This window comes from Monodelphis domestica, chromosome 2 (assembly GCF_027887165.1).
Source record: "Monodelphis domestica isolate mMonDom1 chromosome 2, mMonDom1.pri, whole genome shotgun sequence".
NCBI classification, from domain to species: Eukaryota; Metazoa; Chordata; class Mammalia; order Didelphimorphia; family Didelphidae; genus Monodelphis; species Monodelphis domestica.
In genome coordinates this window covers 210,371,455-210,389,827 of record NC_077228.1, presented here as the reverse complement: position 1 = coordinate 210,389,827, position 18,373 = coordinate 210,371,455, and the positions used below count along the sequence as shown (strand labels likewise).

General features: G+C 39.6%; 1 protein-coding gene across 1 annotated transcript in view; it reads left to right on the top strand.

Moving 5' to 3' along the window:
* ERN1 (endoplasmic reticulum to nucleus signaling 1) overlaps nucleotides 1-18,373 on the top strand; it is a 133,992-nt gene that overhangs the window by 55,519 nt on the left and 60,100 nt on the right. The window contains exons 4-5 of the mRNA XM_056814671.1: nucleotides 13,763-13,796; nucleotides 17,830-17,902. Of these exons, the coding sequence (XP_056670649.1) occupies nucleotides 13,763-13,796; nucleotides 17,830-17,902 (107 nt within the window). The remainder of the gene's footprint in view (nucleotides 1-13,762; nucleotides 13,797-17,829; nucleotides 17,903-18,373) is intronic.

Here is an 18,373-nt window from a genome sequence, read left to right as displayed (position 1 = left end):
GAAAGAAAGAAAGAAAGAAAGAAAGAAAGAAGAGAGAAGAAAGAGGCAACAAGAACTCATCAAGTTTTATTTATAAAGTGTCCATTGAGATGCCATTTCAGAAGCAGCATGTCCCAGAAGTATTCATGATTATCTGTGGCTGACAATGATCTTACAAGGTTCCTTGAACAGCCCGAAGATCAAACTGTCCTTGCTGCTCCTGTAATCAAAGGCATCTTTATTCTTTCTATATGAGAGAATTGGCCCAAAGCCAGCACAAAGGGAGAGGCTTGAACATGGATGGATTTAAATTTTAGTCGGTTTCGCCACAGACCTTTTCCTGTTTTTAGCTGACTTATCACCAATCAGACTTTTCCAACCACTTAATTTTTTCTTTTCTAAATAAGTATTTGTTTTTATATGTCATTTCACAATATATTCTTCTTCATTCTCCTCCCCCATTTCCTTCCCCCATAAGAAAAAAAGCCAGTGAACCCAGCCTTGGGGGTGGGATGGAGGTTGTCAGAATATACCACATCCCACACCCATAGTCCCCTACTTCCTTCTGGAGAGGAGAGAAGTGTCTTAGCTCTCAGGGACAGATTGTGATCATTTCACATCAGCAGAGTTCGACCACTTTCGGAGGTATTGTTTTTTCCCTTTTTTTGGATAAATTTGGTCCCCCTTCTCCCATTAAATCCTTGCTTTCTGCCTAAGAAATAACTCTTAAAAATTTTTTTATGAAAAAAAATTTTTTTAAACCCTTATCTTCTATCTTAGAATCAATACTGGGTATTGGTTCCAAGGCAGAAGAGTGTTAAGGGCTAGGCAACGGGGGTCAAGTGACTTACCCAGAGTCACATAGCTAGGAAAAGTCTGAGAACAAATTTAAACCCAGGTCCCACATAGATGATGGTAGGCACAGGATTCATATTGGAGAAGTGCTTTTATAAACTGTAAAGTGCTATTAGGCATATGAATTATTATTTATTAAAGAATTGCTAAACATGGATGAATAGAACCTAGAACTACTATGGAGCTCTTCTTTATTTTCACAGTAATAAAACAGTGATTCAAGAATGACCACTCCCACAATCAATGCAGATTGTAATCCCTTTTAGAACTTGGTAGACTTTTCTTCTGAATCTGATCTCCAGCTGAAGATTCAAGTCCTTAGAGCTTAGCTTTTCTTCTAATAACAAAACTTCCAGAAAGTTCGTTCGTTCGTTCGTTCGTTCGTTCGTTCGTTCGTTCCTTCCTTCCTTCCTTCCTTCCTTCCTTCCTTCCTTCCTTCCTTCCTTCCTTCCTTCCTTTTCACCCTCCCCATTCCCCCTTCCCCCTTACCTTCTGTCTTAGAATCCATACTGTGTGTTGGTTCCAAGGTAGAAGAATGGTAAGGTCTAGGCAATGGGAGTTAAGTGACTTGCACAGGGTCACACAACTAGGAAGTATCTGAGGCCAGATTTGTACCTAGGACCTCCTGTCTCCAGGCCTTGCTTTTTAGCTACTTAGCTATCAAGTTGCCCCCTAAGGCCAATACTTTAGAAAAATATCTTCATAATGTTTCCTTTTTTTTTTAAATAAACATCACTACCATTTACAAGTAATCCACCCCCTTTTCATAACACTGAAAAACAAGCAAAATAAAGTGATAGGTAAATTATATCTGGTGGAATATGCAGTGTTCTGTACATGCCCACTTGATGACCAAGACAGAAGTGTGTTTCACAGTCAGTATTCTGGAGTCATGATGGGTGGGCATGGCCATAAATCTGAATTCTGATGTTTTTATTGTTCATCATTACATCATTGTGGTTGCCAGGTGTATCATTCTCCTGATTCTGCTTTCTTAGTTCATACACATTTTCTCAAGAACCTCCAATTTCCTCATACTCCTCATTTCTTATGGCACAATAAAATTTTATCATATTCATATCCCTCCGTTTGTTCTGTCGATCCCCATTGATGGGCACCCATTTTGTTTCCAATTTTTTGCTTCCCCCCCAACAACCCCCCAGCCTTTTATATACATTTTATTAAAGATGGGATCTTTCGCTCTGATTTTTACCTATCTCATAGTGATAAAAATAGCCCATTAGTGAGATCAGAGGCTATGAACAATTTACTGAATTTTCTCATATAATAACAAAATTTTTTTCTGTAATAGACTAATTCACAGCTTTATTAGTGTGCTGGTCTAGGGGTGTGCTAGAATCAGCTTGAACCTGATAGTTTAATGTCAAATATTTAGTGTGAGCATTTGAGCCTCAGAAATCCAAACATTAAAAACCAAGGCTTGATTATTTTTTTGTTTATCGTCTAAACTTGAGAAAGTGGTGGAGAAAACATTAATACAGATTAAACTTATAATTATGTCCTCTGTTCATTTTTTATTTTTTGGAAGAGTCAATTTTTTAAAAATCCCTAGCTTCTGTCTTAAAATTGATACTAAGTGTCAGTTCCAAGGCAGAAGACTGGTAACTAGGAAATGGGGTTAAGTGACTTGCCCAGGGTCACATAGCTAAAATTTCAATAACTGTTGATTCTTTCTTATCAGATACGTTTTACTTAACTAGTTTTTTTTGGTTTGTTTTTAGTTTTTGTAGACAATACTAAATAGTTGGGGGTTTTTTTAACCCTTATCTTCCATCTTAAAATCAACACTAGTATTCCTTCCATGGCTGAAGAGTGCTAAGGGCTAAACAATTGGGGTTAAATGTATTTCCCAAGGTCCAATATCTAGGAAGTGTCTGAGGTCAAATTTGAACCCAAGACCTCCCATCCCCAGGCCTGGCTCTCTATCTACCTAGTTGTCCCCAACAATGAGTATTTCTAAGACAATTTTTTTTTTTCTGCAACCCTGACTATCTTTCCAGAAAGGTTTACATATGGAAATCCTTTTTCTAATGGAAGGTGGTAAATGAATGTTACTTGACTTCACTTCCTAATGCTACATATCCTAAATCTGTGATCATTCATTCATTTGTTCCTGAATTACATTGTTTGGAGCTTTGAGATACAGAGATGAAGAAGACATGTTTCCCATCCTTAAGATTCTGGCTTTCTGGGTAATTGGGATCCATAGGAAGGTTTAGTTTTCATGTTACAGGAGATTTAGCTATTATGATCATAGACTAGGGATGGGATATATTTCCTGAGCTTTAAGGTGGATGTATGTTACTGCAACTGAGAGTGGATTGCATTAATGATCTGAGTGTAAGATATCTAATAGCTATCATGTATATAGCACCTACTATGTGCCAGGCACTGTACTTATCATAGACTGTTGTCCAAACATTCATTCTGCCTTAATCTAACACACAAGAGGACCTCAGGCCTAAGTCACAAGACTATCTCAGTTGTATCTGATATTTATTAATTGTGTGACCTGAGGCAAGTTATTTAATATTTCTGTACTAAATTGGAATCTGCTATGTTTGATTGAATATAGACAGAGTTCTCATGCCAGCCCATAATGACAAACTCACAGATTTTAGAAATCTGTCTACCTGTTTTTGTCTAAATGTCTATCTAGATATCTACCCATCTATCCATCCATCCATCCATCCATCCATCCATCCATCCATCCATCCATCTGTGTCTCTATCTCTACCTTTATTGACACAGAGGATTAAGAACCAAAGAATTGAAAGCTGGACAGGACCCTCAGGATAATCTAGTCGGACCTCCTCATTTTACAAATGCATGAATGAATGAATGAATGAATGAATGAATGAAAAATGTATTAGATCACTTATGATTTTCCAGGCTCTATGTTAAGCACTAAAGATGCAAAGAATGGGGGGAAAAATAGTCCCTGCTTTCAAGGAGCTCACAATCTAATGGGAGAGTGACTTGCAAATAATCTCTAGACAGGATAAATTGGGGGGGGGGTAACCTCAGAGGGAAGGCATTAGACTTCAGGGGGATTAGGAAGTGCAACTTTTTAGAAGGTGGGATTTGAGCTGGATCTTGAGGGAAGCCAGGAGATGGAGATGAGGAAGAAATGCATTCCAGGCATGGAGAACAGCCAGAGACAACACTTGGAATCTTGACAAGAAGCGACATGTGAGGGGAACAGCAAGGAGATCAGTGTCCCTGTATGTGGAGGGGAATAACTTGCAAAAAGATGGAAATGGTAGGAAGGAGCAAAGGGCTTTAAAAGTCAAACAGAGGATTTTCTGCTCAGTTCTGGAAGTAATAGGGAACCACTGAAGTTTATTGAATTGGAGGATGGTATGGTCTGAACTGTGCTTTAAGCAAGACCAGTTTGACAACTTAGCAGAAGATTGTCGTAGTAGTGAGACAAGTCAGGGAGACCAACCAGCAGGTGTGAAGTGAAGAGGACCTACACCAGAGTGGTTACAAGTTAGAGAGAAAGGGGCATATGCTAGAGATATTCCAAAGGGGGAAATAATAAGCCTTGACCACTGATTGACTATAGAGAGAATGAAGGATTGAGGATTGAAGCATGTAGGTTGTGAGCCCAAAGAATTGGGAGGATAATTGTACCCTCAATAGTAAAAGGCAACTTGGGAAGAGGGGAAGATCTTGGGGAAAAGATAATGAGTTCAGTTTTAGACAGGTCAAGTTTGAGATGTCTATAGAATACCTAGTTCAAGATGTCTAAAAGGTTAGTGGAGATGCAAGACTGGAGATCAAAAAGGCTTTTTATTCTGGTTTCAGTCCCCATTTGGGGTTTCTTGGCAAAGATACTGGAGAGGTCTACCATTTCCTTCTCTAACTTATAGGACAGGTGAGGAAACTGAGGCAAACAGGGGTCAGTGACTTGCTCTGGGCTACACAGCTAGTAAATGTCTGAGGCTGGATTTAAACCTAGGTCTTCCTGACTCCAGGCCCAGCACTCTATCTACTGTGCCATCTAGATGCCCCAAGAGAGAGGTTAGGGCTAGGCAAGTAGATATGAGAGTCATTTGCATGAAGATAACAATTGAAGCCATGAGAGCTGATGAGATCACCAATTAAAATAGTATAAAGGGGAGATAAGTTTGATCCTGTAACTTAGGAAAACTTGTGTGGAAATTTGTTATAGCATGTAATTGATAATAAATTAGAGATAGTATCGAGGAAGAAGAGGACCTAGGACAGAACCTTGGGGAATCTCATTGTTAGCAGGCATGAGGTGGATGAAGATCTAGCAAAAGAATTGAAAATTTTTATTTAATTAATTGATTTAGAATATTTTTCCATGATTACATGATTCATGTTCTTTTCCTCCCCCACCCCCCATAGCCAACGAGTAATTCCACTGGGATTTACATATGTCAAAAGATCCAGCAAAAGAAACAGAAGGAACTGTCAGATAGATAGGAGGAAAACCAGAAGAAAGGAGTGTTAGAAAAACCTAGAGAGTATCAAGAAGAGAGTGATCAAAAACAAAGAAAAGTGAAAAAGGATGAGGACTGAGAAAAGGCCATTGGATGAGGTCATTAAAAAATCATTGATAATTTTGGAGGAGCAGTTTTGGTGGAATGATGAGATTGGAAGCCCCATTTCTCAGTCAAGAAGAGAATGACAGGAGGAGGGAATACAATTATTGTAGGCAGCCTTCTTGAAGAATTTACATACAAAAGATAGAAGAGATATGTTAGTAGAGATGGTTAAATTAAATGAAAGCTTTTTGAACATGATGAAGCCATGAGTTTATTTGTAGGAAGAAGGGAAGCAACCAGGGGGCAGGGAGAGATTGAATATTGGTGAGAGAGTCAAGGTAGTAGAGGGGACAGTTAGTTGGAGAAGACAAGAATGGACTGGGATGACTTGTATGTGTAGAGGAGTGTGCCATGCTGAGAAGAAGGACTGTGTCTTCTGTGAAATGAGTGGAGGTGACAGTGGTGCAACAGATCTGAATGATGTGAGATGAGGTAAGAGAGGAGGGAGTTCCTTTTGAATAGTCTCAGGTTTGGTTTGGTTTTTTCTTCAGTAAAATATGAGGCAATGTTCTCTCTTGTTGGCTCCCATGATTTAAATTTCATTGAGCCATAGTTGACTTTCAGCCCATAAGAAGCTTGAGGACTTTAGGGATGAAAATTTTAAGAGAGTTGCTATGCCAAATGGGATAGTGAATTGATTAGGAAGATGTAAAAGGACTACCTTGCTGCAGTGAGAGCCCAGGTAAGACTATGTAACATAAACATGGAGTGGACCTGGTCAGAATGGTTTTTCTCTGGGGTGGTTTAAGAGCTGTGAGTAATCCAGCTAGAGTTTGGAAGTGCAAGATCCTCTTCGAGATAAAGGAGAAAGGATTGGAGGAATGAAAGTGTAGAATCAATCTGGTTCTCTGGAAGGGATCAAGATCCGAACTCACAAAGATGAGTATTTCGTACTTCATGCCATAGTTGGTGCAGAGGTGATGGACTGGGAAAGAACTGAAGGGTTGATGGACTAGAGGTCCCAGTGAGAAAAAAAGAACAAAGTTTGGGGTTGCAAGACACAGAGGGAGGAGGAATGCCAACAAATTATGATCAGAAAAAGAAATTTTAGAATTCATCAACATTGATGTGGAACATTGGTGAAAGAAAGCAAGGTCAAGGGTATGATCATTTCTTTGTGTTGTTGTGGTGAAGTAGAAGAGTAGGCCATGGGAAATGAATCTATTGAGAAATTGGGACATTAAGGTATGTGTTGTTAGTCATTTTTCAGTCATGTCATACTGTGTGTGACCCCATTTAGAGTTTTCTTGATAGATATTGGTATGCCATTTCCATCTCCAGCTCATTTGACAGATGAGGAAACTGAGGCAAACAGGGTTAAGTGACTTGCCTAGGGTCACACAGCTAATAAGTGTCTGAGGCCAGATCTGAACTCACAAAGATGCGTATTCCTGACTTCATGTTTGGCACTCTATCTACAACATCACCTAGCTGCTCTAGGGTATAGGAGGGAATATCAGTATGCATATTTCAGGACCTTCTCAGGGCAGGAGTTGGGGAGGAAAGATGATGAGCAGGGCACTCATAGAGGAAAGAAGGGAAGGGTCCTGAAGTCTGTAGATAAGAGCTACCCAGAATTAAGCATTTATTTGTGCCAGACACTCAGTGATGGCGATAAAATTACACAAGTGAGACAATGACCTACTATAATTCCAAGGGACTCAAGATGAAACTATACTGTCCAACTCCAGATAGAGAGCTCATGACTCAGAGTGCAGACTGAATCATAATCCTTCTTTCCCACTTTCCTTCCTTCCTTCCTTCCTTCCTTCCTTCCTTCCTTCCTTCCTTCCTTCCACTAATTCTAGAATTTGTTTTATAAGTCTCTACATTTTTTAAATTAGTGCATTTTGCTTTTCCTTGTCCTCTCAATGGGTAGAAATGGGGAAGGGGGGGACAGAGAGATCTTGGAATGGAAAGTAAAATGAAGTAAATTTTTAAAAATTACAAAAGAGAGAGTTGACCTAACTTCAAAGAGCTTATATCCTAATGAGGGAAATAAGACAAATATGGGAGTTGGTGTCAGGAAGGGATTGTCTGGGAAGTCACAGAAATGTTGAGTTACTCCATTATGCAGCTGATTGACATGCCCTTTCCAAGAACAATGGTCATATTAAGGAGACAGTCATTTGGCATTTACTAAGTTCCTAGCATGTGCCAGGCACTGGGGTCACAAATAAGAAGAATGAAACAAACTCTACACTCAAAGACCTTACCTGCTCATATATTAGCACCTGATGGAATATCCACGTATATATATTTGACAGTCATACCTATTTTCGTGTGTATATGTTTGATAGTTGATTTTATTTCTAAGCCTAGAGGCAAGAGTTGGAAAGTGGGGAGAAGGAGTGACAGGGAGCATGGCAAGATGGCAAGAATAAGCAACTTAATGGGATGCAAAAAATAGTCTAGTCTGGGACTGGCTAGATATAGTTAATGCTCTTATTCACCAATTAAGACAGCTAAGTCCGAGGCAGAAAATCCAAAGCTGAGTGGATAAACTCCTAAGGGATACATTTTTTTTTTCTGGTGATCCAATTCAGAGGTGGCAGCTAGATGATATAGTACACAGAGTTCCTGGTCTAGAGTCAGAAGGCCTCAGTTCAAATCCAGCCTCAGGCACTTACTAGCTGTAATTCTGGGCAAGTCACTTAATTCTGGTTGCTTCAGTTTCCTCATCTGTAAACTGAGGCCAAGGAGCAAATTGCAAATCACTTCAGTATCTTTGGCCAAGAAAATCTCAAATATGACTGAACGGCTAAGTCCAGAGGTGTTGCTTTAGATGGACAGAAGTGGCAAAGCCAGATGGGTCATAAACTTAGCAACCTCCTTATTTTACATATGAGGAAACTGAGTCAGCTAGAGGTTGTGTAATTTGCCCAGGTCATACAGCTAGTAAATGTGTGAGGTGGCATTTGAGTCTACAAGGACATAGCAGAGAGCCAGGATTTCAAGCTAGGTACCATGGGTCCAAATTCACTGTTCATTTCATTATGTAACACATCTCTTAGGCTAAAAGAGGTTCTTAGGTGACTGGATGGACTAGTTCTTAAGCCAAAAAATCATAGCTCTTAAACATTGGAGCAGTGATCCCTAGAATGGTTAGTTCCTTCAGTACATTCCATCCTGGCCATTTGCTGCTATATCCTCCTGGGGAGCTTAACCCTTCAAGCTCTGGAAGTCCTGGTTTGGGACCTACACTGTTCTGGTTCATGGTTATGTCTCATGGCTGGCTCCAGCCATGCTTCACAACCCGCACTCGTCATTTCCTTGACATTCAGTGCTTTGATCTTCTTTGATCTTCTACACCACAAGACCTTGTCACCTCCCTCCCTCTGGGCACAGTGTATCCCACTCCCTTATCCCACCCCTTACTTTCCAGATCTGAAACAGTAATGGAACCAGGATTGCCATTGCTCCTGGAGATCAGTTATTCAACTCCCTCATGACTCCATTTGTGGTCCTGTGGCTTCCCAAACCAAAACAATTACTCCCTGGCTCCCAGCTCCTAGATATGTCATCTTCCCCTAGAAAACTATAAGCTCTTTGAGCACAAAGACTGTAAGTCAATTTTGTATTTTTATCCCTTCCTGTAGCACATTGTTTGGTACCCAGCAAGCACTTAATGACTTCTTTTTTTCTTTTTTAAATTCCTTTCTCCTTTCATTCTGTTTTTCTATCCTTTCTTTATTTCCCTTCCCTTCTCTTCCCTTCTCTTCCTTTCCCTTCCCACTTCCTATTTTCCCTTCCCTTCCCACTTCCTATTTTCTCTTCCCTTCCCTTCCCACTTCCTATTTTCCCTTCCCTTCCCTTCCCACTTCCTATTTTCCCTTCCCTTCCTTTCCCTTCCCTCTCCCTTTCCCTCTCTCTCTGTCTCTCCCTCTCTCCACCCCCCTGCCCCCCCCATTTATTGACAGCAGTTTTCAGAAGTGGGCCCAGTGCAGAATATGGATCCCAAGGACTTTGGTGATGAAGGTGGGGGTCCATTCTTGGCTATGCTGTCTATTCATTTATTTTTTAAACCTTTATCTTTTGTCTTAGAATGAATACTTTGTATTAGTTCCAAGGTGGAAGTGTGGTAAAGAGTTAGGCAATTAGAGTTAAGTGACTTGCCCAGGGTCACATAGCTAGGAAGTATCTGAGACTAGATTTGATTTTCTAATTTTTTTTTTAGCTCTTCCTGAGTCTGAGTCTAATTTCTTAGATTTTTTGAGGTTTTGCCTGATGTTCCTTGGGTCCCATCCTTCTCTATTGGTTCCCTTCTTTATCTTTACCTTTATCTCCATAGAAACTTTCAATCATAATTTCCTTTTTTTTCCCTCCTTCTGTTGTGTGAGGTCAGATTTGAACCCAGGCCTGGTTGTTCTACCCACTGACCCACTTGACTGCCTTTATGTTGTTTATTACTGTTCCATTTTGACCCAGGTAATTAACCCTTTGCCCTTCGGTTTTCTTGTCTGTAAAATGACTTCCTTTCTAAGTTTTAAATCTATAATTATACTACTTTCTTCATGGGGTTGTTTAGAGAATTAATTGAAATAACATGAATGGAGCACTCTGCAAATCTCTATAAATGAGAGTTGTGTTTTTTGTCCTGTTGTTGTTATCATCAGGCCCTACATCCCAGGTAGGGCCTTTCTGCCATGCATAGTTTTGGACCTCAGGCAGCTGATGGATAACCTATGGAAGAGGAGGAAACTTCCCATGGGGAGATGAGTCTCCCGGTGGAGCTGGCTGGTGGCCAGGAGCCAGCATGTTCCTCCCCTTCATCTCTTTGTTCTGGGTTCCTCTGCGTCCCCTCCGTGGGTTTCTCTGGATTGCCCTGTGCCCTTTGAAAGAGAAGCCGATTGCCTTTAGCAGCTTGTGGTTTCGGTGCTCCCTTGAAAGCTGCTGTCTCCCTCTGGCCTGCTCCAATAGAGTGATTGTGGGTGCCTGCCCGGGTTTCCTTCCTCTTGCATCAGTCACTCTTCGTGAGTGTACAAGAGGTTATTGATGGAAAAGATAAACAGATTACTTAGACTGCAAGTGAATAATTGCTTGTTTTTTTTAAAACATGCCTTTCATCATTTCATTTGTTTTGCTGCCTCCGGCCTGGTTGGAGGCACACGTGGGGTGGTGGGCATCTGTTGTTGTGACGTTTGTGTGCCATGGGAGCTGGGCTTTTGGATGCAAAGTCAACATGTGTGAAGGCTTGAGAGAGATTTCACTGCAGGAGAAGTCTTGCTTGCTGTCTCGGGAAGGAGGGAGGGCAGGAGGGTCAGAAGAAGGGAGAGAATTTGAAATTCAAAGTTGAATTTTAAAGTGTTAAAAAATAATTTCTTCATGCAGAAGGGAAAAAATAAAATAGTGTTAAAAATAAATTTGAAAAAAAATTTTTTTAAAAGGACAATTGTGGGTTGAAAGAAGTGTCGACTAGCCTTTTCTGATCCCCAGCAGCAGCAGTACCTACGTGATACTACCATGTGTCCTCTGTTGCTAAATGAGAATTACTAAGCCATGGATCTTTAGGTGGTCAGCTAAATAAAGATTTTATTTTATATCTCAATACAATTTCTAATAGATATTTTAATTTTGAATATATAATTAATTAACAATATGATTAATAATTATTATAATCATTAATAATAATATAATTGACAACATAATAATATCATTAATTTTTTTATATTTACATTTTGAACCCTTGCTTTCTTTTTAAGAATTAAGAAGATCAGTAAGGGCTAAGGCAGTTGGGGTTAAGTGACCCACCCAGGATCATACTGCTAGGAAGTGTCTGAGGTCAGATTTGAAGCTAGATCCTCTTGACCCCAGGCCTGGAGCTCTATCTATCTATCTTGATGAAGCATTTATTTATTTATTTTTAAACCCTTACCTTCCGTCTTAGAGTCAATACTGTGTATCGGCTCCAAGGCAGAAGAGTGGTAAGGGCTAGGCAATGGGGGTCAAATGACTTGCCCAGGGTCACACAGCTGGGAAGTGTCTGAGGTCAGATTTGAACCTAGGACCTCCCATCTCTAGGGCTGGTTCTCAATCCACTGAGCTACCCAGCTGCCCCCCTGATGAAGCATTTATTAAAGGCTTGCCCAAATCACTTAACCAACCCTGTTTGCCTTGGTTTCCTCATCTGTAAAATGAGCTGGCAAAAGAAGTGGCAAACCATCCCAGTATCTTTGCCAAGAAAACCTCAAATGGGGTCATAAAGAGTCAGATATGACTGAAAACGACTGAAATTTTTATATGTTCTTGTCTCTCCACTAGAATATTAGCTGATTGTGAAGACAGATTGTTTCATTCTCTGTATTTGTATCTCCGGTGCTACCTCAAATTCCTGGCCCTATCACAAGCACTTAATCAATATATAATTGTTGGTCTAAATAAAATTTAAAAAATAATAAAAATTTGCCCAGTGCTAGGCAGGGCAACTAGGTGGTTGATTTCAAATCAGACCTGAATTCAAATGTGACTGCAGACACTTAGTAGCTGTACGACCCTGAGCAAGTTATTTAACCCTATTTGCCTCAGTTTCTTCATCTGTAAAAATGAGCTGGAGAAGGAAATGATGGCAAATCACTCAGGTATCTTTGCCAAGAAAACCCCAAATGGAGTCCCAGAGAGTTGGACACGATTGAAAAGTGGCTAAACAAATGTGTTCTCTTTTTAACCTTCCCCTAGTTTAGAATGTAAGAAAAAGAAATCCACTGTTACAAATACATATAGTTGAGCAAAACAAATCCCCATGTTGGCCATATTAAAAAAAATATGCCTCAGTCTGCACTCTGAGTCCATCACTCTCCATCTGGAGGTGGATAGCATGTTTCATCATGAGCCTCCTGGAGTCATAACCAAGCATTGGGTTGATCAGAGTTCCTAAGTCTTTCAAAATTGTCTTTATGTACAATATAGTTATTATATAAAATGTTCTTCTGATTCTGCTTACTTCACTCTGTATCAGTTCATACAAGTCTTTCCAGGGTTCTCTGAAACTGTCCCCTTCATCATTTTTTTTAAGCCTTTAATTTCTGTCTTGGAATTCTATCAAACACCAATTCTAAGGCAGAAGAACGGTAAGGGCTATGGGTTAAGCGAGCTGCTCAGAATCACACAGCTAAAAAGTGTCTAAGGCTAGATTTGAACCCAGGACCTCCTGTCTTAAGGCTTGGCACACTATCTGCTAAGGCACTCAGACATCTACCTCTTCCTCTTTCTTTGGATACAGACCTGATAGTTGTATAACTGGGTCAGAGAGTATGCACAGTTTAATAGCTTTCCAGGCATAAATCCAAATTATTTTCCAGAATGGCTAGACCATTTCTCAACTCCACAAACATTGCATTAATGTACCTATTTTCCCACAGTCCTTCTAGCATTGGTCATCTTCCTTTTGCATCCGTTTTGTCAATCTTATGTGTGTGAAGTGGAACCTTCGAGTTGTTTGAGCTTACATTTCTCTGATTTCCCCTAATATTTAGAAAGTCAATGTTGTGTCACAAATCAGTGTCATTTAGGTTTTGAAGTCCCCTTATCTGCCTTTTGTGCAAGTCCACTGGAACTTATGCCTTGAATAATCTGTTGATGATTGCAACTGCTTTTGGGCCACGTGGTCACTCAGTGGATATAGCACCTGGCCTGGAGTCAGGAAGAACTGGGTTCAAATCCTGCCTTACATAGATAGATAGATAGTATGTATGTATGTAGATACATATATGTATATACTAGTTGTATAGCTTTGGGCAAGTCATTTAACCTCTGTTTGCCTCAGTTTCCTCATCTGTAAAATAAGCTGGAGAAGGAAATGACAAACCACTCAGTATCTGCCAAGAAAACCCCAAATGGGGTCAAGAAGAGCCGGACACGACTGGACAACAATGATAACATGCTTGTACCCCCAAGTTGTATCTTGCTCTCACTGACAGTGAATTCTTTGGCCTTGGCACAGTGCTTCTGTCTTTTGGGTCCATTCCAGCTTTTAATTATGACCCTCTGTTTTGATAGTGTTTTTCTTTTCTGCCAAAAGTACTTTTGTATCCATAATTTCACCCGATCCCTTAGGTGAATCTGCTAGAAGCACTGCTGAGGGCTGTGTGGTTTAATAGAAAGCTGGACTTAAATGACATCCAGCTTTGAATCCTAGCTTTAATATGCACCCTGGGCACGTCTCTGAATTTCTGCTACACAGGGGGAATGAGACTTAGATAATGTGGCTCCCGGAATAGCTGTGAGAAAGGGTTTTATGCACCTTAAAGACTTCTAGAAATGTGAGCTGCTTAATGATCCTTTGAGGAGCCCTCCTATATTCCACTAATGCTTTCCTTATTTTCTTTGTACAGATCCAGTCCTGCAGGTCCCCACCCATGTTGAAGAGTAAGTTTCCTGATTTATTTCAGCTTTTTTTTTTCCATGTGGTTTGTCTGAATTTGTTGCTTCCCTTCCCTTTTATCTCTCACTTTCTATCAGCAAAGGGGAACAAAGTTTGAATTGAAAAACTCCCTAGTGGACTCAAGCCAGCACTGGGTGGGTTACTGTGATCAGAGATAAAAATGACCTTTCTCATGTGCATCAGGTTAGAGTCAGGGCCTGGACCTGTGATTTCTTTAGGAGAGAGAACTCTTTTTTTTTTCCCCATTTTTTTATTGACCTGCAAAAACATACTTCCATATTGGTCATTATAAGAGCAAGCTCATATGTAACCAAACCCCCAAAATAAAACCACAAATACACTGATGAGAAAGAGTGCCTTCTATGGAGATGGATAGCATTCCCCATCAAAAGTCTTTCAGGATTGTCCTAGATTATTGCATTGCTGAGAGGAGCCAAGTTTTCACAGATAATCATCGTTCAATATTGCTGTTATTGTGTACAATGTTCTCCCTGTTCTGCTTATTTCACTCTGCATCAGTTCTTGCAGATCTTTCCAGCTTTTTCTGAAATTATCTTGCTTATCGTTTCTTATAGCACAGTAGTATTCCATCAGCAACATGTACCACAATTTGTTCAGCCATTCCTCAATGGATGGACATCCCCCCAATTTCTAATTCTTTACTATCACAAAAAAGAACTTCTATAAATATTTTTGTACAAGTAAGTCCTTTCTCCCTTTTTTATTATCTCTTTGGAAAACAGACCCAGTAGTGGCATTACTGAATCAAAGGATATATACAGTTTTATAGCCCTTTGGGTAAGTTCCAAATTGCCTTCAGAATGTTTAGATCAGTGTGCAACTTCACCAATAATGCATCAGTGTCCCGATTTTACCACATCCCCTCCAACATTTATCACTTTCCTTTACTGTCATATTGGCTAATCTGATAGGTGTGAGGTGGTACCTCAGAGTTGTTTTAACTTGCATTTCTATAATAAAGAGGGATTTAGAACATTTTTTCATATGATTATTGATAACTTTAATTTCTTCATCTGAAAATTGCTTGTTCATATCCTTTGACCATTTGTCAATTGGAGAAATGCCTTGTATTCTTAGAGATTAGACTTTTATCAGAGAAATTTTTAATAAAAATTTTCCTCAATTTGTTATTTCTCTTCTAATCTTGGTTAGATTAGTTTTGTTTATGAAAAAGCCTTTTAATTTAATATAATCAAAATCATTCATTTTACATCTTATAATACTCTATCTCTTGTTTGGTCATAAATTCTTCCTTTCTCTAAAGAACCGTCAGGTAAACTATTCTGTATTCCCCTAATTTAATTATGGTATCACTCTTTATATCTAAATCATATATATATATGTATACATTTTGACCTTATCTTGGTAAGATAATTGGTCTAGTATGGAGAACTCTTGCATGAGTAAACAATAATTAATGTAAGGGGATTCTATATGACTTCAGTACCTGAAGAGCTATTTAGAATTGTTATTTAATTTGTAGGAATTCCCTTGGTGCCTGCTTTGGCAATCTTCTTCCATCTGCTTTGTATATCTCTCAGACATGCATCTTGCTTTCTTGTCTCAGTGTCTGAATATTATGCTTTCAGAGTCTTGCCTCCAGTGAAGGCTGACATGATCTAGCTGAGTTTACTTACTGTTCTAAATATAACTGGATTTTAAGTAATAATATTGAAGCTAGACATGAAAATCAAGTTGAAAAATTTTAATGTTTTTTTTTTACTTTAATCATAGAATCTTAGGGTTTGGAGGGACCTCAAAGGCCCATCTCTCTAGCTCAGCTTTCCAGCACAATTGCTGAGATCTCTCTTTGCATCTCTAGTACTTGGCACATTGATTGGCACATAGTAGGGGCTTAATAAATATTTTATTGACCAAATGATTGGGAAATGCATTGTTTTCTTTTTGTTTGTTTTTTGTTTTACTCAGAGGTTCTGGGTTCAAGAGTCTGAGTGTAAATTCTGGCTCCAAAACTTATTAACTGTGTGATAGACCAGGTCTCTTTACTGCCCTGAGCACATTTCTTTATCTTTAAAACAGAAATAAAAATAATTGTACTTCCTTTCCCAGTCCCCCTTCATGCTAGTATTATTCCCTCTATCATCATCTCTAGTTTATCATATATATATATAATACATATAATACATTTTTAAAAAATATCCTTTACCTTCTATCTTAAGAATCAATACTATATATTGGTTCCAAGGCCGAAGAGTGGTAAGGGCTAGGCAATGGGGGTTAAGTGACTTGCCCAGGGTCACACAGCTAGGAAGTGTCTGATATCCTGTTTACATAGTTTTTTTTGTACATAATTGTTTGCTTATTGTTTCCCCCACTAGATTGTGAGCTCCTTGAGGACAGATACTGTTTTTGCTTATCTTTGTATCTCCTACCCTTGGCACAATGTCTGTCAAATGGAAAGTGCTTAATAAATGCTAATTGGAGGGGCAACTAAGTGGCTCAGTGGAGAGAGAGAGCCAGGCCTGGAGATGGGAAGTCCTGGGTTCAAATCTGGCCTCAGACACTTCCTAGTTTTAACTTACCTTGCTTTTTACTTCAAAGATCTTTTCTCCCAATTAAATGGAATAATGATTTTTAACATGTTTTCCAAAGTTATAAGATCTAAACCATCGCCATCCCTTACTTCCTTCCCTCCACTCAGAGATGGCAATTTGATCTGGGCCATGCATGTATCATTTTGCAAAATACTTCCATATTGGTCATTGTATTAAGAGCATACTCATACAAAACCAAAACCCCAAATTAAAACTGCAAATACACTGATGTGAAAGATAGTATGCCTTGATCTATATCCAACTCCAGTCTTTCTCTGGAGGTAGATAGCATCCCCTGCTTAAGACCGTCAGTATTGTCCCAGATCATTGTATTGCTGAGAGTTGCCAAGTTTTCCCAGTTAATCATTGTACAATACTGCTGTTACTGTGTACAATGTTCTCCTAGTTCTGCTTATTTTGCTCTGCATCAGTTCCTGTAGATCTTTCCAGTTCTTTCTGAAATCCTGTTTATCACTCCTTATAGCACAATAGTATTCCATCACCATCATATAGCACAGCTTGTTCAGTCATTCCCCAGTTGGTGGACAGCCCCTCAGTTTCCAATTCTTTGCCACCACAAGAAAGAGCAGCTATAAATATGTTTACACAAGTAGGTCCTTTTCCCCTTTTTTATGATCTCTTTGGGATACAGACCCAGCTGTACTGATCTTCTACCTAGTATTAATTCTAAGACAGGTGAGGATTTTATAAAAATAAAATACAATAAAAAGAAATGCTTGATGTCTACCTCACAGGGTTGTAGGGAGGAAATCTTTTTGTAAATCTTAAAAGCCCTTTATGACTTAATATTATAGCTGTTATTTCAGGAATCCTCCTGTAGCATCTCTGACAAGTAGTCATCTGTCTTTCTTTTTTAGCTTTATTTGCAATCAGTTGGCTGCCTTAATGCCTTGCTCCCTTTCTCATGTCTTTCATTTGTTTTTGTTAAGTGAGCTATTTTCCCTGTTCCCACATACCATAGCCTAGCATGTGGGTACCATCTGTATATCTATGACAGGAGGTGACATTAACATCTATGACAGTGATGGTGAACCTTTTAGAGATGGAGTGCTGGGCCCTGCCCACACCCAGTGACATTGTGCCATGCCCCACCTCCCCTTACCCCACCCAGGGGAGGGAGGAAGCACTTCTATAGGCTGCTGGGCAGAGGGGTGGGGGATATGAAAAAATGTCCTCAGGAAAGGGGGAGGGGAGCAGCTTCACTGGAGTCCCTCTGCCTTTTTAGTAAGGAAATCTGCGTGAGAGGGTGGGAGGGATGGCAATGTGTCCAAGAGAATGTTCTGTGTGCCATCTTTGGCACCCATGCCATAGGTTTGCCATCACTGATTTATGGTCATGCATCTGTACATATCTTTGAATGACTATCAGTATTTAGGTATTAGGGTATCAATGATTTTTTTTTTGCTCCCTCCCCCTCCAGGCCTGCTTTCCTACCAGACCCCAATGATGGAAGCCTGTACACACTTGGTGGGAAGAACAATGAAGGTCTGACGGTAAGCGTCCTTTGCTTCCCTCATCACTCTGGGAGCCCAAGACCTTCAGATTGTAAACCTTAAAATTTCTTAGACTTATGAATGTTGGAAATTAATTTCCAACATTCATAAGTCTAAGAAATTTTAAGGTTTACAAGATTGACCAGAGACCTCCATATGTCATGATTGCTGGCAGGATGTTGGTGACAGAAATTGATAAAGGGTGTAGAACTGGCATCACCCTTAGGAATACTCACTTCCCACATTTTTTCTCACATCATGATTTAGCCTGATCTACAGAAATAAATACCCCCTTTTTTTTCTTTTTTACCCATACCTGATATTAAATATCAGTTCCAGGATAGAAGAGTGGTAAGGATTAGGCTATTGGGGTTAAGTGACTTATCCAAGGTCACACAGCTGGGAAGTGTCTGAAGCCAGATTTGAACCCTGTACCTCCCATCTCCAGACCTGGCTCTATCCACTGATCCA